The sequence below is a fragment of the Salmo salar genome, chromosome 01 (assembly GCF_965601325.2).
Source record: "Salmo salar chromosome 01, fSalSal1, whole genome shotgun sequence".
Lineage (NCBI taxonomy): Eukaryota > Metazoa > Chordata > Actinopteri > Salmoniformes > Salmonidae > Salmo > Salmo salar.
The window spans coordinates 143,086,466-143,107,619 of NC_138291.1; the positions used below are offsets into that span (position 1 = coordinate 143,086,466).

General features: G+C 46.2%; 1 protein-coding gene across 5 annotated transcripts in view; it reads left to right on the plus strand.

The window, feature by feature from the left end:
- The window catches only part of LOC106563887 (nipped-B-like protein B), a 48,239-nt gene that overhangs the window by 25,288 nt on the left and 1,797 nt on the right, over window positions 1-21,154 (plus strand). For 3 of the 5 annotated variants that reach the window (XM_014129821.3, XM_014129844.3, XM_014129839.3), the window contains exons 7-46: window positions 327-461; window positions 862-1,007; window positions 1,195-1,285; window positions 1,712-2,236; window positions 2,388-3,710; window positions 4,072-4,251; window positions 4,405-4,596; window positions 5,020-5,091; window positions 5,187-5,276; window positions 5,495-5,595; window positions 5,692-5,778; window positions 5,893-6,124; window positions 6,427-6,578; window positions 6,681-6,761; window positions 7,359-7,459; window positions 7,639-7,771; window positions 7,879-7,961; window positions 8,314-8,446; window positions 9,399-9,542; window positions 9,650-9,736; window positions 9,833-10,056; window positions 10,275-10,377; window positions 10,496-10,594; window positions 13,993-14,139; window positions 14,712-14,846; window positions 14,985-15,083; window positions 15,207-15,260; window positions 15,527-15,635; window positions 15,777-15,913; window positions 16,141-16,281; window positions 16,402-16,650; window positions 16,755-16,845; window positions 17,006-17,179; window positions 17,472-17,662; window positions 17,833-17,940; window positions 18,050-18,250; window positions 18,388-18,534; window positions 18,714-19,063; window positions 19,230-19,404; window positions 20,021-20,215. In XM_014129821.3, the coding sequence (XP_013985296.1) occupies window positions 327-461; window positions 862-1,007; window positions 1,195-1,285; window positions 1,712-2,236; window positions 2,388-3,710; window positions 4,072-4,251; window positions 4,405-4,596; window positions 5,020-5,091; window positions 5,187-5,276; window positions 5,495-5,595; window positions 5,692-5,778; window positions 5,893-6,124; window positions 6,427-6,578; window positions 6,681-6,761; window positions 7,359-7,459; window positions 7,639-7,771; window positions 7,879-7,961; window positions 8,314-8,446; window positions 9,399-9,542; window positions 9,650-9,736; window positions 9,833-10,056; window positions 10,275-10,377; window positions 10,496-10,594; window positions 13,993-14,139; window positions 14,712-14,846; window positions 14,985-15,083; window positions 15,207-15,260; window positions 15,527-15,635; window positions 15,777-15,913; window positions 16,141-16,281; window positions 16,402-16,650; window positions 16,755-16,845; window positions 17,006-17,179; window positions 17,472-17,662; window positions 17,833-17,940; window positions 18,050-18,250; window positions 18,388-18,534; window positions 18,714-19,063; window positions 19,230-19,404; window positions 20,021-20,215 (7,217 nt within the window). The remainder of the gene's footprint in view (window positions 1-326; window positions 462-861; window positions 1,008-1,194; window positions 1,286-1,711; window positions 2,237-2,387; window positions 3,711-4,071; window positions 4,252-4,404; window positions 4,597-5,019; window positions 5,092-5,186; window positions 5,277-5,494; window positions 5,596-5,691; window positions 5,779-5,892; window positions 6,125-6,426; window positions 6,579-6,680; window positions 6,762-7,358; window positions 7,460-7,638; window positions 7,772-7,878; window positions 7,962-8,313; window positions 8,447-9,398; window positions 9,543-9,649; window positions 9,737-9,832; window positions 10,057-10,274; window positions 10,378-10,495; window positions 10,595-13,992; window positions 14,140-14,711; window positions 14,847-14,984; window positions 15,084-15,206; window positions 15,261-15,526; window positions 15,636-15,776; window positions 15,914-16,140; window positions 16,282-16,401; window positions 16,651-16,754; window positions 16,846-17,005; window positions 17,180-17,471; window positions 17,663-17,832; window positions 17,941-18,049; window positions 18,251-18,387; window positions 18,535-18,713; window positions 19,064-19,229; window positions 19,405-20,020; window positions 20,216-21,154) is intronic. The other 2 variants (XM_014129829.3, XM_014129851.3) reach the window with 2 other exon arrangements.

Consider the following 21,154-nt stretch of genomic DNA (forward strand, 5'->3'; position numbering starts at 1 on the left):
AAATAGTCAAAATAAAGGAAAACCCTTGAATGAGTAGGTGTGTCCAAACTTTTGACTGGTATTGTATGTCAGGATGTTGATTCTGTGTTGAACCAACACACTTAAACCAACAGACCAAATTGTATTTGTCACATGCTTCATAAACAACAATGAAATGTTTACTTACAGGTTCTTTTCCAACAATGCAGAGTTAAAGATTAAAGTAGAAATAGTGAAATGAGAAGTAGATACACAGTGCATAATGAATAACAATAACGAGTCAAAATAACAGGGATTTATACCCATGGTTTACCCTGGTGTGTTGTGTTGATGTTCTGTGGTCGTAGAGCTGCATGGTTCCCCTGTCGTTCCGGCTGCACCCTCTTATTCAGGAAGCCCCAAGAGGCCTGTGCAGCCCTGCCTAGAGGTGCAGACCCAGCCCCAGGCCTCCCCCCACCAGAACCCCTCCACCCCAACCTTAGGTACGGGAGTCACCTGGGGACATCATGTCAAACATCCGCTATCCTGCCCCATCACCTCCAAGCTGTGACCCATCGGCTCATGTGTCTGTGCCTTATTATTTGCAGCACAGCATATCCATGCTCTGTCAACACAAACTCTGTGTGTAACAATACAGGATGCAGTGTTGGTTTGCAATGCACACTTGCTGCAAGATTCCTGTACGTTGGCATAATAGTTCACGATTTCTTTCTTTTGTTTTATTGTTTTATGTCTTGTTTATTTGCATTCATTCCACCTTTTAAACAAGATTTACAGGGTGAACCAGTGGTTGAGTATGGGTTTTGGCTTAGCTGGAAGGCAATTCAACTATTGATTGATTGTATCTGAGATTTATTTGGGTGTCTGTCTGTGTCTGTTCAGTTGCCAGTCCCGTGGTTCCTGCTAGCATGCGGAACATCCACGACAACAAGGTCTCCGGGCAAATTTCAAGCAACTCAGCCAATCACAATGCCAGACATGGCTCGAACGAAGACTACATGAACATAGTCCACAGACTAGGGAATGAGGTAAACACAAGAAATGATTCATACCAAAATGAAACTCTATCTAGCAAAGAGACTATATTTTTGACATGAAAGTTTCCTCGCGTGGATCCTCATTGCTTGTACACTGCCTGAATGTATTTGTTGTATCCACCATTGCTGCTTTAATGATCTATAATATAGATTCTTATGTGATATGTTTTTTCCCTAGGAGAGTGATCCTTCCATGAGAAATGCCTCCTTCCCGCTCCGATCGCCCCAGTCTGTTTCTTCCCCTGTGGGTAGTGAAGGGACCCCAAAAGGTATTATGCATGATCATGCTGTGGGCTGGAAATCACGAGTCAACCTCCTTATTCTATGCTAAGCAGTGTTTCCCCTATATCCATTTAGCAGCGGCGGCCCACCACTTCAAATAATGATTCCAAAAAAGTAGTATTATTTTGTTATCGTTTTTGGGATGGTAAAACGTTTTCTGTGTAAACTTAAATCAGATATCTAAATATGTAGAAAAGATCATGGAGCTATATATATTTAAATAAGATCCTATTTCAGAACTAATAATCACTCAAATAAATCTACAGAGGGAGAATGTAAAATAAAAAAAAATGTCATGGGGCCCCCATAGATTTTTTATAACGTTTGAGCTCCCCCCCAAGCTGACTTTGCCACCGCTGCTGAAAACAATCCTTGTTAAATAAAAAATAAACTCACCTTTTTGGTTTTGGCAGGGTCACGACCTGGCCTCATTCTGCAATCCCCTCCACCTTACGCTCCCCCCCGTGACGCCGCTCCCGACCTCCTCCTGGACTCTCCTGACCACAAGAAGAAGCAGAAGAAGCTAACTAAAGAGGAGAAAGAGCAGTTGGAAAAAGCTGCCATGTACGACATTGTTAGCTCTCCCTCTAAAGACTCTACCAAGCTGACGCTCAAACTGTCCCGGGTGAAGTCCTCTGAGTTGGACCAATCTGGAGAGCTCCTATCTGGGGTAGAGGACCAGGACACTGACCTGGCCTACAACAGCCTGCAGTTCTCCCGGACGCAGCAGGACCCTGCCCACAGGTTAGCCCCGGGCCAGGGGGAGCAGTCAGGCTACCAGCAGGTCCCTGTGCTCCAGAACACCAAACAGGCTATAGGGGTGATAAGCGGAGCTGTGTACGACGATGCTGAGATGGATGCTCTTGCTGAGATCGAGAGGATAGAACGAGAGACGCTCATAGAAAGGGAGCGCTGCTCCAAAGAGGTTCAGGATAAAGGTGAGTGTGCACATCTTGCTTCATGTAGTTTTACACTTACTGATTTATCACATACTGGCAATATCTTTCACCTAATAATGAGTGATGGGAGAAATAACTTGATAGTTGTGGGTGTCTGTCAATTTCCTTACCCATGGTTTCCTTATTGTAGACAAGCCACTGAAGAAGCGGAAGCAGGACTCGTATCCCCAAGAGCCTGGCGCTGGAGGTACAGCGGGGGCAACTCAGCCTGGTGTGGGAGGGGGCAATGCTGGCAGCAAGTTGGCACCCCAGGAGGCTAGTGCAGCCAGTAATGGTGCCAGCCGGCCAGCCCTAATGGTCAGCATCGACCTGCAGCAAGCAGGCAGAGCTGACGGGCAGCCAGAGGTGAACATGGGCACCCCCACCCCAGCCGTGGAGGCCCGGCGCTGGCCCGAGGAACGCCTGGGTCCAGAGGACGGCTCCGACTCTACCGGAGTCCTGCGGCTAAAGTCCAAGACGGATGGAGAGCGACTACAGACTGCAGACGGCCGGCCAGAGGTCATCAAGCAGCGCGCCGACACCCCCAAGAAGCTAGGCCCCGATGGCCGGCCGGAGACCCCTAAACACAAGCACGAAAACAGAAGAGACTCGTCCAAACACAGACACGACGGAAAACCTGACAATGGCAAGGCCCGACCTGACAGCAGGACGCCTGACACGCCACGACAACGGCACGAGGGCCGCTCAGACTCTGGTCACAGGGAAGACAGGTCCCGGGACAACGACCCATCCCGCATCCGCAGGCCAGAGACCCCCAGCAAGTCCAGCAGGGGGGAACACGACTCCAAACATGGACGGGACAGAGACAGGGAGCGGGCGGATAAAGACAGGGAGAGGAAACACAGGACAGAGGCAGGGGAACCACGGGACCGTCGGTCTCCAGAGCAACGCTCCAGGCCAGAGAGCCCGCGGGTTAAGCAGGAGGGCCGAGGGGGGGTGGACCCCAGTGGGCGCCAGAGGACTGACCGGCCATGCCCCAACCTCAAACCCCCTAATAAAGAGGAGAGGAGGAGCGGGGAGGAGAGGAGGAGCGGGGAGGAGAGGAGGAGTGGGGACGGCAGCAGGAACCGACAGGACTCCAAGCAGCAACCGCAGCCTGCTGAAAGCAAACAGGAGTTCCCTGCCTACCTGCTAGGGGGGGTAAAGTCTGGAGGCTTTAAGAACTTTGTGATTCCCAAGATGAAGCGGGATAAGGATGGGCATGTGTTGGCAGCTGAGATGAGGAAGCATGGGTCTGGTCTGGGGCCTGTAATGGAGGGCTGGAGCGAGCCCCGGGTCAAGCTGGAGCGACTGGGGCTGGTAGAGGAGATGAAGACAGGAGCCAAACCTGTTGTGGTGCTGCAGAAACTCAGCATCGACGAGGTGCAGAAAATCATCAGGGAAAGGGAGGACAGGAACGCACGCGGCTCCAAGTCCTCCAAGAGCAGACACTGTCATGAAAAGTCTGGGAAAGGTAAGAGACATCCTGCTGTCTGCATGACTGACTGGGCCAGCTTATTGTGTGGGTGAAGTTAAGGTTTAACTATGGTAACCTGTTTTGACATCATGTGTTTTTGACTTAATTTGAGAACTTTGAGAGTTTTAATTACTTTGCACATTGATCCACTAGCGGCACAGAATCACGTACTGTATTTCAGCCCCCTTGAATGGATAATGATTTATTTTGGGGTTGATTTGATTTGGTCATGAGGCCTTGCTAATGATCCTGTATACAAGACACTACTGGTTTTAATTGTGGCGCGTAATGTGTCGTTGTTAGTGTATTTAGCCCTTTCATACAAGGGCTAATACATGACTGGGTGACCTCTCCTTAGGAGGTCTTGATGAATCAGTGTTGAAAGAACTGCCTCCTCATCTCATTGCTGAGATAGAGTCCACCATGCCACTGTGTGAGAGAGTGAAGATGAACAAACGCAAGCGCAGCACCGTCAACGAGAAGCCCAAGTACGCCGAAGTCGACTCCGACGACTCAGACGACGACTCTGTGACGGAGTGTGAGTGTTACACACATTACAGTCCCCCCCCACAGCCATATCCAAAACTGTGTCCATTCCAATCCCAGTAGTGCAGGCTAATGGTTGATAACAAACCCCTGATGATTAAAGCAACATCCTGTAACTTGTTGCTCCTTCTTTCTCTCCCTGCAGCTGCACGGAAGCGTCACAAGAAGGAGCGAGAAAAGACGTGGGAGCCTGATGAGCGGGAGAGGAGAGGCTCAGGAGAGCACCGGAGGAGTAGTTGGGGCTCCCAGGAGCGGCGCAAGGGATCCGGCAGGCGCTACCGAGAACGCAGCCCAGAGGAATCGGATGAGGAATCCCCACCACCCAGTATGAGTGACCGTAAGTCTGGCACTGTCTTCGACTGACCATCCAGCATGGGCGTCAATGGTTATCTTTTCCACTGTCTGAAGAGTTTAAAACCAGCAGGCTATACCTGGGCATTAGCTGCAGGGTAGAAATGCAGAGGATGAGATGTAAGATCGTCATTTGATCACCCTTTTGTTGCTGAGCTTCACTGAAAACCACCACGAACACACTGTTATATTAACAGTATTGCACTTTTCACACAGCCTACTTTTGGCCAGCTAATAGTCTAACCGCCGATCAAGCAACATTATGGACTAAACATTCAAATCCTGTTGCTGCATGATTATTTTGCTTAGACTATATAGTTCGAATTAAGATCTTAAATCTGTAGTAATATTTCACTAGGTAAGTGTTGCTGTCCAATGTATTTTTCGAACATGTATCTATCCTGTCCAGTTGCCAGAAAGATGAAGAAGAAGGAGAAACAGAAGAAGAGGAAGGCATACGAGCCCAAGCTGACACCAGAAGGTAATTTCGTCCTAACTTCAGCAGTGTCTTTGTTGTATGACTTTTGTCCCATTAACGCAGGTTACTCACTTTCTTTCTCTGTGTTTACTCAACAGAATTGATGGACTCCTCCACGTTCAAGAGGTTCTCAGCCAGTGTGGACAACATTCTGGAGAGCTTGGAGGACATTGACTTCAATGCCATGGGTATGCATTATTCATGATCTAATTTTACAGGTGTTTTTTTTTTTTATCCTCAGCGGTTTGAGTCAGCGTTTATAATACCTTCTACCAAGGATGGGAAAGATAACCTTGTGATTGTTGGAATTATTTTCAAATGTAATTCGATTTCAGCCGTAGTAATGTTCAGTGACAAATGACGGTGGCAGGACTGCTTCCTCTAACTGCAGAACTCTTGTCAACAGATGATGATGAGATCCCACAGGAGCTTTTGCTGGGGAAACACCAGCTCAGTGAGCTGGGCAGTGAATCTGCTAAGATCAAGGCCATGGGCATCACCTTCAGGGTAAGAAGAGGGAACACGATGCAGGGTGATGTTTTTGGCAATCCTAAATTGGAGAAGGTATTCTGTTATATATTTTCTCATCCGTCTCATCGATAGCTTCCATCTGATAAGTTGGTGAAGGTCCTGAACATCCTGGAGAAGAACATTCAGGACGGTTCCAAGCTCTCCACACTGATGAACCATGTAAGTTGTCCCCTCATATGGTTTCCCGGACACAGATTATGTCTCCTGGCTTAAAAAGCATGTTCCAAGGAGAAGTTCCACTTGTCTGAACGTCTTCTCTCTCTGTCCCAACAGGACGCAGACGCAGAAGACGAGGAGCGGCTGTGGCGTGACCTCATCATGGAGCGCGTGACCAAGTCAGCTGACGCCTGTCTGACGGCCCTCAACATCATGACGTCGTCCCGCATGCCCAAGGCGGTGTACATCGAGGACGTGATTGAGAGGGTGCTGCAGTACACCAAGTTTCACCTGCAGAACACTCTCTACCCTCAGTATGACCCTGTCTACAGAGTGAACCCTCATGGAGGTCAGCACCCTCAACCCACCTTACAATCAAAAGCAATTGGAGCAAAGCCGTAGCATAATGTGGCGAGAACAGGCCATATAAATGTCCAGTCACAGTCTTGATACACTCTGTTCAAGACCAGAGGACCCATAACATTTGAAAGACGGTTCATGTAAAGAATAAACATAGTGTGTATATTCAAGGCAGTGTGGTCCGTCTCTGAACTACCGGGGCCACTGTTATGCATATTCCTGCCATGACTGACTGTGGAGAGGGTCTTTGCTCAGTTTTTCTCATTGTCTCTCCTCCCGTCTCCCACCCAGGTGGCTATCTGAGCTCCAGGGCTAAGAGGGCTAAAAGCTCCACACACAAGCAGAGGGTGATCATCATGCTCTACAACAAGGTGTGTGACATCGTCAGCAACATCTCTGAGCTCCTGGAGATCCAGCTGTTGACGGACACCACCATCCTACAGGTGAGACTCGGCTCCTAGTGCTATCCCTGGGGGTCATGCCCTCTGACCTTTTCTGACCCCTGCTCACCTTGTGACCCATCTCTCCCTTTCTCCTTACCTGAGGTCTCCTCCATGGGCATCACTCCATTCTTTGTGGAGAGTGTCAGTGAGCTACAGCTGTGTGCCATCAAACTAGTGACTGCGGTAAGAATCCAAAACATGGTTCCCATTGAGTTGTCACATGCGCCGAATACAACAGGTGTAGACCTTACAGTGAAATGCTTCGCCCTTCGCCAACAATGTAGTTTTACGAAAATCCCTAAAAAAGTAAGAGATAAGAATAACAAATAAATAATAATAGCGGGGCTATATACAGGGGGGTACCGGTACAGAGTCAATATAAATAAAGTTCCCTTTATTGTGCATCCATACAGCCCTTGTATAGCAGTGCCAGGGTTGCTCTTGATGTGGTGCTTCAAACCAGGGTTCCCATGGAGTCTGGATTTGTTCTAGAATATATTTCCTTTCATTGTGTATGTATTATGTATAGCAATGTCAGGGTAACTCTTTCATTTATTTGTATTTATTAGGATCCCCATTAGCGGCTGCCAAGGCAGCAGCTACTCTTCCTGGGGTCCAAACAGGATTAGAACAATTACATCAAATAAAACAATTCATCATACAAAACATGATTACTCTATTATTACAAATGTACAATATTACAATGTGTGTGGTATAGTGTGTGTGTGTATAGTGTGTGTGAGACTCCGATGATGAGCCTTTTCTCCTGATCTCCCTTAGGTGTTCTCTCGCTATGAGAAGCACAGGCAGCTCATCCTGGAAGAGATCTTCACCTCTCTGGCCAGACTACCCACCAGCAAACGCAGCCTCAGGAACTTCAGGTAACTGCACCTGTAGAGAACATGTGCCACGAGAGACCAAGCCATGTCATAGTTCTCAAGAAACAGTTTGAAATTTAGGACGTTGGCCTTATTTTTCAAATGCGTTTCTGGTTCTTTTCATCGTGTTTATCTGCTGAAATGAATTGTCCGTGTTTCTTTGTCTATGTGTGCGTCCCTAGGCTGAACAGCAGTGATAAGGATGGGGAGCCCATGTACATCCAGATGGTCACAGCTCTGGTGCTTCAGCTCATCCAGTGTGTGGTGCACCTCCCCAACAACAGGGACAGTCACGACGATGAGTACAACAAGAAGGTACGTTAGAGATGCCATGTACTACCTGGGCTAGTGATGATTCGACAGAATTCTCGGCCAAAGACTTCTGTATTTAGTTTGTTCACAAGCGCTCTCTATTTTCCCAGGTGGATCAAGATGTCCTGATCACTAACTCTTATGAGACGGCCATGAGAGCAGCTCAGAACTTCCTGTCCGTTTTCCTAAAGAAGTAAGTTGATCTCTCATTCTCAAAATCAAACTACATCCTAACTGTTATGAGAAGACGGTATGGCCTCCCGAGTGGCGCAGCGGTCTAAGGCACTGCATCACGGTGCTAGTGGCTGTACAGTGTTTCCTCCGTCACGTTGGTGCGGCTGGCTTCCGGGTTAATCGAGTAGTGTGTCAAGAAGCTTGGCGGGGTCGTGTTTCGTAGGACGCGTGGCTCTCGACCTTTGCCGAGTCTGTACGGGAGTTGCAGCGATATCACGAAATTGGGGAGAAAAAGGGCTAAATGTTTTTGTAAGATATCTGTTATGATACTGTAAGCTCTTCGATCAAACTTCCCTCTGTCTGTGTTTCAGGTGTGGCAGTAAGCAGGGAGAGGAGGACTACCGGCCGTTGTTTGAGAACTTTGTCCAGGACCTGCTGTCTACGGTGAACAAACCAGAGTGGCCAGCTTCAGAGCTTCTCCTCAGTCTGCTGGGACGTCTACTGGTGAGTCCATCCGTCATAGAAACTAAGATTCAGCTAAATCAATTAGTTATTGGCTGGCAGTAGAGATAAAAGCACAAAGGACTCCTCTGGTGTAGGGATGGGGACGTTTATCCAGATATCCGAACATACATTACTATTGGATTACTTGTGTGAGTAATCCTAAAAATAAGAAAATAATATAGGACTATTTTAACAATGAAAAGTCTTTGTCGAAATGTTAAATTCTCTGTGACGTTATTCCATACAAGGATATATAGTACCATGACGTTTGACATTTTTTATTTAATAAAACAAACTTTTAACTGTATTTTTTTATTTTTATGCCGTGCGCTCCACAAAATAAACATAGCGGTAGCCTACACACGTTTCCCGCGTGTAGCTGCTTGTTTTTGTCGGCCATTCAAAGCAGCAAAGGTTCCATGTGTAGCAAGTGAAGGGAGAGATCTCTAAGCATTCCAACATTTTATAAAAAAATGACGGAATAAAATGTTTGGTTAAATGAGAAGGCGTGGGCTACAACCGACAGGTAGGCTGTTGTTTAATCTGAATGGAGTTGTTGTTATTTGTTGACTCGGATGGGGGAGCGCAGCATATTATAGCCTCAAAGCTAGCTATCTACATCTCTACATTGATTTGATGCAGTCTAGACATACACTGTCAGATAGATGAACTATGGCAACCGTTACAAGTTTGTCTAGCGTGAGATGGCGTTGCAACTTTACTAGTCTCTCTCTCCGTCTCGCACACCAGTCACTCCCCAGTCCGCTGCTGTAGCAGAAGCTCAGGTTAAAAACATAACACATTTAAAAACACATGTATTTCGACTATCCGGATATCCCCCAAAAATAGTTACGTTATTTAAAATGCCCATCCCTACACTGGTGAGTTCTTTGCTGTTGTGGGAAAAAAAGAACAGCCTGAACGACACTCTTCTCCCGATCCACTGTTCCAGGTGCACCAGTTCAGTAATAAGCAGACGGAGATGGCTCTGAGGGTGGCATCGCTTGACTACCTGGGCACGGTCGCTGCCCGCCTGCGGAAAGACGCAGTCACCAGCCAGATGGACCAGCGCACCATTGACCGCATCCTCAAAGAGGTAAACGTTCAGTCAAACACAGAACACTCTGAACACACACACATTTTAGGTTGACAATGACAATGCTCAACCTCATCCTCAATATTCTTGCTGTATTTCCAACCCAGACCCAAGGCAATGATGAGACCCAGCAGCTACAGAAAGCCCTGCTGGATTACATGGATGAGAACGCAGAGACGGATCCATCTCTAGTTGTGAGTGTGTTTAATGCACATACTGTAGTAATAACTGCTCGTTACTTACATATCAGATGAGAGGTGTAACTCTTAATTTCCGCTGCTGCTCCTCAGTTTGCCAGGAAGTTCTACATAGCTCAGTGGTTCAGAGACACTTTGACAGAGACAGAAAAAGCCATGAAGTCTCAGAACCAGCGAGGGGACGAGGACTCTTCTGAAGGCCAGCACCACGCCAAGGACATCGAGAGCACCGGCGAGATCATGCAGAGAGCTGAGGCCCGCAAGAAGTACCTCCGCAACATCATCAAGACCGCGCCCTCGCAGTTCAGCACATTGAGGTAGGACTCAACCCTCGCTGTCCCGCTCAGTAACCGGAAAGATTGCTGGGTCGCGTCCCTTTGCCGACTACGTGGAAAAACCTGTCGATGAGCACTTGCGCAAGGCTCTTAACCCTAATTTGTCCTGTAAGTCACTCTGGGTAAGAGTGTCTGCTAAATGACTCAAGTGTAAATGTGGCTCATCCTCAATGTTGGCCTGTCTCTCTTTTCCCCCACAGGATGAACTCTGACACTGTGGACTATGACGACTCCTGCCTGATTGTCAGATATTTGGCCTCTATGAGGCCGTTCGCGCAGAGCTTCGATATTTATTTAACACAGGTAAGAGGGTGATTTTGTTTCATTCCTGCGTGTTGTGAACCAGCGTATGGTAAACTTGGTGCTTTGTGTATGGTTTGTAAAGAATGGATCTCTGTTCCCTCTCTCTCCTCTCAAACAGATCCTGAGAGTGCTGGGGGAGAGTGCCATAGCTGTCAGAACTAAAGCCATGAAGTGTTTGTCTGAGGTGGTGGCTGTAGACCCCAGTATTCTAGCCAGGGTGAGTCTGCTCTACCCAACACGAAAACTGATCCACCTGCAGTGCCTTGCAAAAGTATTCATCCCCCTTGGCGTTTTTCCTATTTTGTTGCATTACAACCTGTAATTCAAATGGATTTATATTTGGATTTCATGTAATGGACATACACAAAATAGTCCAAATTGTTGAAGTGAAATGAAAAAAATAACTTGTTTCAAATAATTCTGAAAAAATTAAAAATGGAAAAGTGGTGTGTGCATATGTATTCGCCCCCTTTGCTATGAAGCCCCTAAATAAGATCTGATGCAACCAATTACCTTCAGAAGTCACAGAATGAATTAAATAAAGTCCACCTGTGTGCAATCTAAGTGTCACACGTTCCGTCACATTATCTCAGTGTATATATACACTTGTTCTGAATGGCCTCAGAGTCTGCAACACCACTAAGCAAGGGGTGGCACCATGAAGACCAAGAAGCTCTCCAAACAGGTCATGGACAAAGTTGTGGAGAAGTACAGATCAGGGTTAGGTTCTAAAAAAATATCAGAGACTTTGTTGTTATCCCACAGAGCACCATTAAATCCATTATTTAAAAAATGTAAAGAATATGGCACCACAACAAACCTGCCAAGAGAGAGCCGCCCACCAAAACTCAAGGACCAGGCAAGGAGGGCATTAATCAGAGAGGCAACAAAGAGTCCAAAGATAACCCTGAAGGAGCTGCAAAGCTCCACAGTGGAGATTGGAGTATCTGTCCATAGGACCACTTTAAGCTGTAAGCTCCACAGAGCTGGGCTTTACAGAAGAGTGGTCAGAAAAAAAGCAATTTCTTAAAGAAAAAAATAAGAAAACATGTTTGGTGTTCGCCAAAAGGCATGTGGGAGACTCCCCAAACATATGGAAGAAGGGGTACTCTGGTCAGATGACACTAAAATTGAGCTTTTTGGCCATCAAGGAAAACGCTTTGTCACAGTAAAGCATGGTGGTGGCAGCATCATGCTAAGGGGATGTTTTTCATCGGCAGGGACTGGGAAACTGGTCAGAATTGAAGGAATGATGGATGGTGCTAAATACAGGGAAATTCTTAAGGGAAATGTGTTCCAGTCTTCAAGAGATCTGAGACTGGGACGGAGGTTCACCTTCCAGCAGGACAATGACCCTAAGCATACTGCTAAAGCAACACTCGAATGTTTTAAGGGGAAACATTTTAATGTATTGGAATGGCCTAGTCAAAGCCCAGACCTCAATCCAATTGAGATCTGTGGTATAACTTAAAGATTGCTGTACACCAGCGGAACCCATCCAACTTGAAGGAGCTGGAGCAGTTTTGCCTTGAAGAATGGGCAAAAATCCCAGTGGCTATTTGTGCCAAGCTTATAGAGACATACCCCATGAGACTTGCAGCAGTAATTGCTGCAAAAGGTGGCTCTACAAAGTATTGACTTTGGGAGGGTGAATAGTTATGCATGCTCAAGTTTTCAGTTTTTTTTGTCATATTTCTTGTTTGTTTCACAAGAAAAAATATTTTGCATCTTCAAAGTCGTAGGCATGTTGTGTAAATCAAATGATACAAGCCCCCCCCCCAAAAAATCAATTTTAATTACGTTGTAAAGCAACAAAAGGAAAAATGTCAAGGTGGTGAATACTTTTGCGAGCCAGTGTGTGTGTGTGTGTGTGTGTGTGTGGGTGTGTGTGTGTGTGTGTGTGTGTGTGTGTGTGTGTGTGTGTGTGTGTTGATTTTGTACGTTTGCCCACTGACAAAGAAAGGATCAGTCTATAATTTTAATGGTAGGTTTATTTGAACAGTGAGAGACAGAATAACAACAAAAATATCCAGAAAAACACATGTCAGAAATGTTATAAATTGATTTGCATTTTAATGAGGGAAATAAGTATTTGACCCCCTCTCAATCAGAAAGATTTCTGGCTCCCAGGTGTCTTTTATACAGGTAACGAGCTGAGATTAGGAGCACACTCTTAAAGGGAGTGCTCCTAACCGCAGCTTGTTACCTGTAAAAATGACACCTGTCCACAGAAGCAATCAATCAATCAGATTCCAAACTCTCCACCATGGCCAAGACCAAAGAGCACTCCAAGGATGTCAGGGACAAGATTGTAGACCTACACAAGGCTGGAATGGGCTACAAGACCATCGCCAAGCAGCTTGGTGAGAAGGTGACAACATTTGGTGCGATTATTCGCAAATGGAAGAAACACAAAAGATCTGTCAATATCCCTCGGCCTGGGGCTCCATGCAAGATCTCACCTCGTGGCGTTGCAATGATCATGAGAACGGTGAGGAATCAGCCCAGAACTACACGGGAGGATCTTGTCAATGATCTCAAGGCAGCTGGGACCATAGTCACCAAGAAAATAATTGGTAACACACTACGCCGTGAAGGACTGAAATCCTGCAGCGCCCGCAAGGTCCCCCTGCTCAAGAATACATATACATGCCCGTCTGAAGTTTGCCAATGAACATCTTAATGACTCAGAGGACAACTGGTGAGAGTGTTGTGGTCAGATGAGACCAAAATGGAGCTCTTTGACATCAACTCAACTCGCCGTGTTTGGAGGAGGAGGAATGCTGCCTATGACCCCAAGAACACCATCTCCACCGTCAAGCATGGAGGTGGAAACATTATGCTTTGGGGGTGTTTTTCTGCTAAGGGGAAAGGACAACTTCACCGCATCAAAGGGACGATGGACGGGGCCATTTTCCGACAAATCTTGGGTGAGAACCTCCTTCCCTCAGCCAGGGCATTGAAAATGGGTCGTGGATGGGTATTCCAGCATGACAATGACCCAAAACACACAGCCAAGGCAACAAAGGAGTGGCTCAAGAAGAAGCACATTAAGGTCCTGGAGTGGCCTAGCCAGTCGCCAGACCTTAATCCCATAGAAAAGCTGAAGGTTCGAGTTGCCAAACGTCAGCCTCGAAACCTTAATGACTTGGAGAAGATCTGCAAAGAGGAGTGGGACAAAATCGCTCCTGAGATGTGTGCAAACCTGGTGGCCAACTACAAGAAACGTCTGACCTCTGTGATTACCAACAAGGGTTTTGCCACCAAGTACTAAGTCATGTTTTGCAGAGGGGTCAAATACTTATTTCCCTCATTAAAATGCAAATCATTTTTGACATGCGTTTTTCTAGATTTTTTGTTGTTGTTCTGTCTCTCACTGTTCAAATAAACCTACTATTAAAATTATAGACTGATCATTTCTTTGTAAGTGGGCAAACGTACAAAATCGTCAGGGGATCAAATACTTTTTTCCCTGTGTGTGTGTGTGTGTGTGTGTGTGTGTGTGTGTGTGTGTGTGTGTGTGTGTGTGTGTGTGTGTGTGTGTGTGTATATATATATATGTATGTTTGTCTGTGCATAAGTGTCTCCTCAGTCCTCATCCTCTCCTCTCATCAGTTGGACATGCAGCGCGGGGTCCATGGTCGTCTGATGGACAACTCCACCAGTGTTCGCGAGGCTGCAGTGGAGCTGCTGGGACGCTTTGTGCTGAGCAGACCCCAGCTCACAGAGCAGTACTACGACATGCTGATCGAGAGAATACTGGTAACGAACACACACGCACCATAATACACACCTGAGCAAGCAGGTTATCACACATCTTTATGCACAGATACAGAGTCACAGCGTGACACCCTAAACACAGCTGTGAAGTGCAACTCTTTGAGCAATGCGCAAACAAGCTGTTAGAGAGGATAACATGGCTCAGAGCCCTTTCTAGGAGAATGAGAAAGTATCAGCTGAGACAGAGTAGTGAGAAATGGAACTGGGCCGATGACACTTCCCACCTCTAGCTGAGAGTTCATTCCAAGTGTAAAAGTTCACCTAAGGTAATATTAATTTCTCCACACTGCCACCCAGGGCTCTGCTGGAGAACTGCAGGCTTCTCAAATGTAAACACAATGCATTTGAACAGCTATCATTTCTCCTTTACTCAACAAAAGTAACTCAGATTGTCGTTTTGTTAATATGACATTATTTATTTAATGTTTAATTTATTTTCGATGATATCTATAATGATCGCTTCTACGGCAGAGGTAGCGCTGGACTGAAAATGTGTAAAGATATGGCGGATGTTGCATTCCCATCTGAACTCTTTGCACCCCTCTTGTTTCTAGGACACGGGTATCAGTGTGAGGAAGAGGGTGATCAAGATCTTGAGAGACATCTGTCTGGAGCAACCCACTTTCAACAAGATCACTGAGATGTGTGTCAAGATGATCCGCAGGGTCAACGACGAGGAGGGCATCAAGGTGTGTATCGGTCTGCGTCTGTAATAAATGTCCGCGTTTCATTTGTAGGTGGACACTTCACAGGGCTGCAGAACGTTACCTGTCGCCGTGTGCACATTCGTGTGCGAATTTCAAAGTTTGCTCCTCTTGCTTTTTCAGAAACTTGTGAATGAGACCTTCCAGAAACTCTGGTTCACCCCTACACCCAATCACGATAAAGACGCCATGACCCGTAAAATCCTCAACATCACAGACGTGGTGAGTTCCAGGGCTCAAAGCTGAGTACAGAACTGTCAAATAACTTTCCAATGTACATCTCAGTCTGTATTTTGAAGGTTGCCTGTTCAACATGTCTTGACCTGATGACATCATCTTTCCTAGGTGTCTGCATGCAAAGATACAGGCTATGACTGGTTTGAGCAGCTGCTTCAAAACGTGAGTATTTCCAGTTGTCGGAGTGTGTTACGTGGCGGTAGTTGGCCTCGAGTCACATTCAGAACTTTTTTCGCATTGGCTCAGGTTCGTTGAGGTCCCATTTATTTGTGGTCGTGGTAAGTTTTAAGCACAGGGGGAAGTTATGCTGTTTACTCTAGGTCTACTGTGACTTGTTCATATCACTTTTCTCATGTGAGAGCTGTTACGAACAAGTTCCAGAAAGATTTACGTTGTGTGCCTCACCTCACAACCTCCCCCTTACTTAGCTGCTGAAGACGGAGGAAGATGCTTCCTATAAACCAGCCAGAAAGGCCTGCGTTCAGCTGGTGGACAATCTAGTGGAACACATCCTCAAATACGAAGAGTCTCTTGCTGGTATGGAGGTCACTCACAGTTTAGATTGCAATGGTTTAGATTGCGAATCGCCATATATCCTGACACATCAATGTACTGTTGATTATGATATGATAGAAAGTCCAGTTGAGACTGAAGGAAGGATCTGTGTTTCTTTTTCAGATATCGAGAACAAGGGGGTGAACTCCAATCGTCTGGTGTCTTGCATCACCACCCTCTTCCTGTTCAGTAAGAATCGAGCCCAGCTGATGGTCAAACATGCCATGACCATGCAGCCTTACCTCACCACCAAGTGCAATGTAAGGACCCACACAAACCTCTCCTCAATATGTTGAAACATTGAGACCGGTGTAAGAAAGTTCAAGCAAAAAGTAGCCACTTGGTTTTTACATAGCGCTCTAGGGCCATCTAGTGGTTGATTATTGTCAGTACACGTTTTATACAACAACATGACCAACAGGTCCAGCTTTGTCTCACATTAGAAATCTCTGTGACTGTATCAATATGAATTTGATCTTGTTTCCAGACCCAGAGTGACTTCATGGTGATCTGTAACGTGGCCAAGATCCTGGAGCTGGTGATCCCTCTGATGGAGCACCCCTCTGAGACCTTCCTCACCACCATAGAGGAAGACCTGATGAAGCTCACCATCAAATACGGCATGACGGTACATCTCTAGTAAAAGCTACAGCTTGTAGCCAGGTTCAATACTAAAATAACCGTGAAGGAACCAATCAAATGTGAAGGACCGGTTTTAAGTTATTCTGTCATCTTTTTTTTCCCGCAGGTTGTGCAACACTGTGTGAGCTGTCTTGGAGCTGTCGTGAACCGGGTCACTCACAACTACAAGTTTGTTTGGGCTTGTTTCAACCGTTACTATGGTGCCCTGACCAAGCTGAAGACCCAGCACTCAGAGGATTGCAACAACCCTGTTCTGGCTGCTAATAAACCGGCCTTGCTGCGTTCGCTGTTCACTGTGGGGGCGCTCTGTCGCCACTTTGACTTTGACCAGGAGGAGTTCAAGGGCCCCAGCAAGGTAGGGCCCGGAAATAGAAGGGAGATATATTTTTGTATTGTTGGGGATGTTTAAAGACCTGAATACTTGATGTATTGTCAGTCACTGTTGCTTTTTCTCTTCAGGTTGTGATAAAGGACAAAGTGATGGAACTTCTGCTGTACTTCACCAAACATGAAGATGAGGAAGTTCAGACCAAGGCCATCATTGGTCTAGGTAAAGCTAACCTTACTTCACCCTAGCACAGACCACTAGTTGTCCTAACAAACTTCTGTCATCCACCACCAATGGCTTTTGTTCCCCTGGTTCCTCAGTGCTTGGGCTAATATCTTTTTCCTTCTCTCTTACACCTCATCCCCCTCTCTCCGTTCTCCAGGCTTCCAGTTCATCCAGTACCCAGGGCTGATGTTCATGCAGGATGTGAAGAGTCTTTACAATGGCATCCTGTCGGACAGGAAGAGCTCTGTCAACCTGAAGATCCAGGTGCTGAAGAACCTGCAGACATACCTGCAGGAGGAGGATTCTCGCATGCAGGAGGCCGACCAACAGTGTGAGTCTCACCTCTGCGTCTATTCAATCTTATATATGCCATTTCCTTATCCAAAGTGACTTACAAAATAGAGTGCATACATGTTCATATTGGTGGCCCAAGCAAAAGTTAATTTATTCACAACAGGTCAAAGAAAACACACAAGCACAGCAATATAATAAAGTGTTAGAATGGGGCACAGGATATTGGGTGTGTTAGTTAGGGCATGCCTCCATGATGTCTAGTGGCTAGTTTCCATACGGCTCAACCAGGCTCAGGGTTCCTAATGGTTCTTGTCTTTGTGCGTCTGCAGGGAAGAAGCTGTCGAAGCAGGAGGACCTGAAGGAGATGGGGGACATCTCGTCAGGCATGAGCAGCTCCATCATGCAGCTGTACCTGAAGCAGGTGCTGGAGGCCTTCTTCCACACACTGTCCAACGTACGACACTTTGCCCTCAACGTCATCGCCCTGACACTCAACCAGGGCCTCATCCATCCTGTGCAGGTACATAACACTTCAGAAACCCATACAGGATACCATTGGGCTACTCTTCTCAGACAAATCATTCCTAAACTCTGGCCTTGTAAAAAAAAATACATGTGTGATTATAATGGTGAAAAGCATCACTGTTGTCAACAGTTTTGTAACTGCTGGTGATCCATCTTCTTTTTCAGTGTGTGCCCTACCTGATTGCCATGGGAACAGACCCAGAGCCCACCATGAGGAACAAGGCTGACCAGCAGCTGGTGGAGATTGATAAGAAGTACACTGGCTTCATCCATGTGAGTGTCTGTGGGCCGGTCTCAGGGTAGAAAGAGCGGCGTGGCCTCTCAACAGGCTGGTAGTGTGTTATCAATGTATATAACGCATTGTGTTTGGTTGTGTGTCCAGATGAAGGCCGTGGCGGGGATGAAGATGTCCTACCAGGTACAGCAAGCTATCTGGTCAGCTAAGGGTACGGTGATCCGTGGCTACCGGCAGGACGAGACCACCTCGGCCCTCTGCGCCCACCTCTTCTCTATGGTCCGATCCAACCGGCAGCACCGACGAGCCTTCCTCATCTCACTGCTCAACCTGTTTGATGACAGCTCGGTGAGTCCCTCCTTCCCCTAGATACACATTGAGAAGAATCAGAATTATAGCAGTATACATAGACAGAATGAACCGATAGACCAAAGTAAGAGTTTGGTGAAGGTAATGGTTGTTATTGTGACTTTTCCCCCCTGCAGAAGATGGAGGTAAACATGCTCCTGTACATAGCAGACAACCTGGCCTGTTTCCCCTACCAGAGCCAGGAGGAGCCCCTGTTCATCATGCACCACATAGACATCACCCTGTCGGTGTCCGGCAGCAACCTGCTGCAGTCCTTCAAGGAGGTAGGTCATACACACAAGATCACACATAGCCACACGTGGACTGGTTTGTAAAAACACTACCTATAATGTGACTTTTAAAGACATACAAGCTATAGTGGGTTTTATACCCTATAATAATCCCCAACACTAGCTTTTGTTTGGTTGTGAATGACTGACTCACTCCTCTGTCCTCTCTGCAGTCCCTTCTCAAAGAGCCGAGGCGGCGGGAGAAGAAGCAGAAAGAGAGGAAGTACCACTCGGAGGAGGATAACTCTGAGGAAGAGAACGAGGAGCGTCACAGCAGCCGCTCCAACAGCAGTGACGAGGACGATGAGGTGGTCCACAGGCCCAAGAAGCCCAAACACCGGGCCCAGGCCCACGTGGAGTCTGACTCTGACTCTGACCTGGAGATGGAGGACTTGGACAAGGTGATGCAGCGTCTGCCTGACAACCCCATCCCCCTGTTGGACTTTGCCAACGCCTCGCAGGGTATCCTTCTGCTGTTGGTTCTCAAGCAGCACCTAAAGAACCTCTATGGCTTCTCAGACAGGTACGTCACTACATAACATCTCACCTTACCGTCTCACTGGACAAGACCGAGCTAGGAAGATCACAATATGATACTGATATGTATTCTGTCTTTTTATGTTGCCATGCCAATTTTTCAGTTAATGAAGAAATAACCTAAACTTAACCTCTTCATCCGCCCACTGTAGTAAAATCCAGAAGTACTCTCCGACGGAATCGGCCAAGGTGTACGAGAAGGCTGTAAACAGGAAGAGTCATGTGCACTTCAGCCCACGCCAGACTTTGGACTTTTTAACCTCTGACTTGGCCAACGTTGAACTGACCTACGACATCAAGAGGAGGATCGTCAAACAGTACCTAGATGTAAGAGATCACACTCACTCTTCCTTTTTTCTGAAAGTCTCTTGAGTTGTTTTGTTTTGGGTCATATAAAGGAAATAATGGAGTTTTGGAAAATTGAGTTTTGAATTTGTTTACTTCCTGAATTTCCTGAATTGAAACAGAATTGAGCCAGATGGAGTTTATTTTTGTAGCATGTAAAAGGTTTATGCAGTAAGGCAGAGTTTGCCACCTGGCGGCCTGCGGGTTGTTTTATTTGGCCCCCAAAGTTTTCTAAACCCTCCCAATTTTTAAATCTTTTATTGTTGGACATAAGACTGTAAAAACACCAGGAAATCAGCTCCAAGTGATTTTAATTTATGGAATCTGTTCTCAAGTATTCCTACGCATAATAGACATGTGATCATATAAAATGTAAGCAAGGTTTGAAATGATTATGTTTTAGTCAAACATGATCTGTTTGGGCTTCTTGCGGTCAATTTGCAGTCTCCAAACTATATGTAATTATGTTCCGGCCCCCCGACCATCCGCTCAACAAAAAATCGGCCCACGGCTGAACCTAGTTGATGATCCCTGCAGTAAGGTGAACTAGTGTTGTCTCTGAGCGCAGCAGACTGGTTACTATTCTTGTCTCTCTCAGTTCAAGTTACTGATGGAGCACTTGGACCCTGATGAGGAGGATGAGGAAGGTGAGGCGTCGGCCAGCGCTAACGCCAGAAACAAAGCCATCACTTCACTGCTGGGAGGGTCCAGCCACCAGGACCACAAGAACCACCACCAGGCTCCTATTGAGACGGACGACGACGAGAGCGACGGAGACGAGAAAACCCCAGGGGTGAGCCCCAAGCAGCCTATTGCAGCTGTCTTACAGCTGTTATTGTCCCTGTTAATGACTTTTTAGAAGACTGATGACTGCCATGTTGGCTACTGAAACCTACAGTGCCTTCAGAAAGTATTCATACTTCTTGACTTATTCCACGTTTTGTTGTTACAGCCTGAATTCAAAATGGATTAAATAGATTTTTGTTCTCACCCATCTACACACAATACCCCATAATGACAAAGTGGAAACATGTTTGTTGAAAATTAAATACAGAAATATTTAATTTACATAAGACTCAATACTTTGTAGAAGCACCTTTGGTAGCGATTACAGCTGTGAGTCTTTCTGGATAAGTCTCTAAAAGCTTTCCACACCTGGATTGTGTAACATTTTCCCATTATTATTTTCAAAATTCTTCAAGCTCTGTCAAATTGGTTGTTGAGCATTGCTTGACAACCATTTTCAGGTCTTACCATAGATTTTCAAGTAGATTTAAGTCAAAACTGTAACTCAGCCACTCAGGAATATAGACTATCTTCTTGGTAAGCAATTCCAGTGTAGATTTGGCCTTGTATTTTTGGTTATTGTCAGTGTCTGGTGGAAAGCAGACTGAACCAGGTTTTCCTCTATGATTGTGCCTGTGCTTAGACCCATTCCGTTTTTTTAGTATCCTGAAAATCTCCCCAGTCCTTAACGATTACAAGCATACCCATAACATGATGCAGCCACCACTATGCTTGAAAATATGGAGAGTGGTACACACTCAGTAATGTGTTGTATGTTTGGGGCAAATCCAATAACACTCTGTATTCAGGACAAAAAGTGAATTGCTTTGCCAAAAGTTTTGCAGTATTACTTTAGTGCCTTGTGGCAAACAGGATGCATGTTTTGGAATAATTGTTATTATGTACAGCCTTCCTTCTTTTCACTCTGTCAATTAGGTTAGTGCTG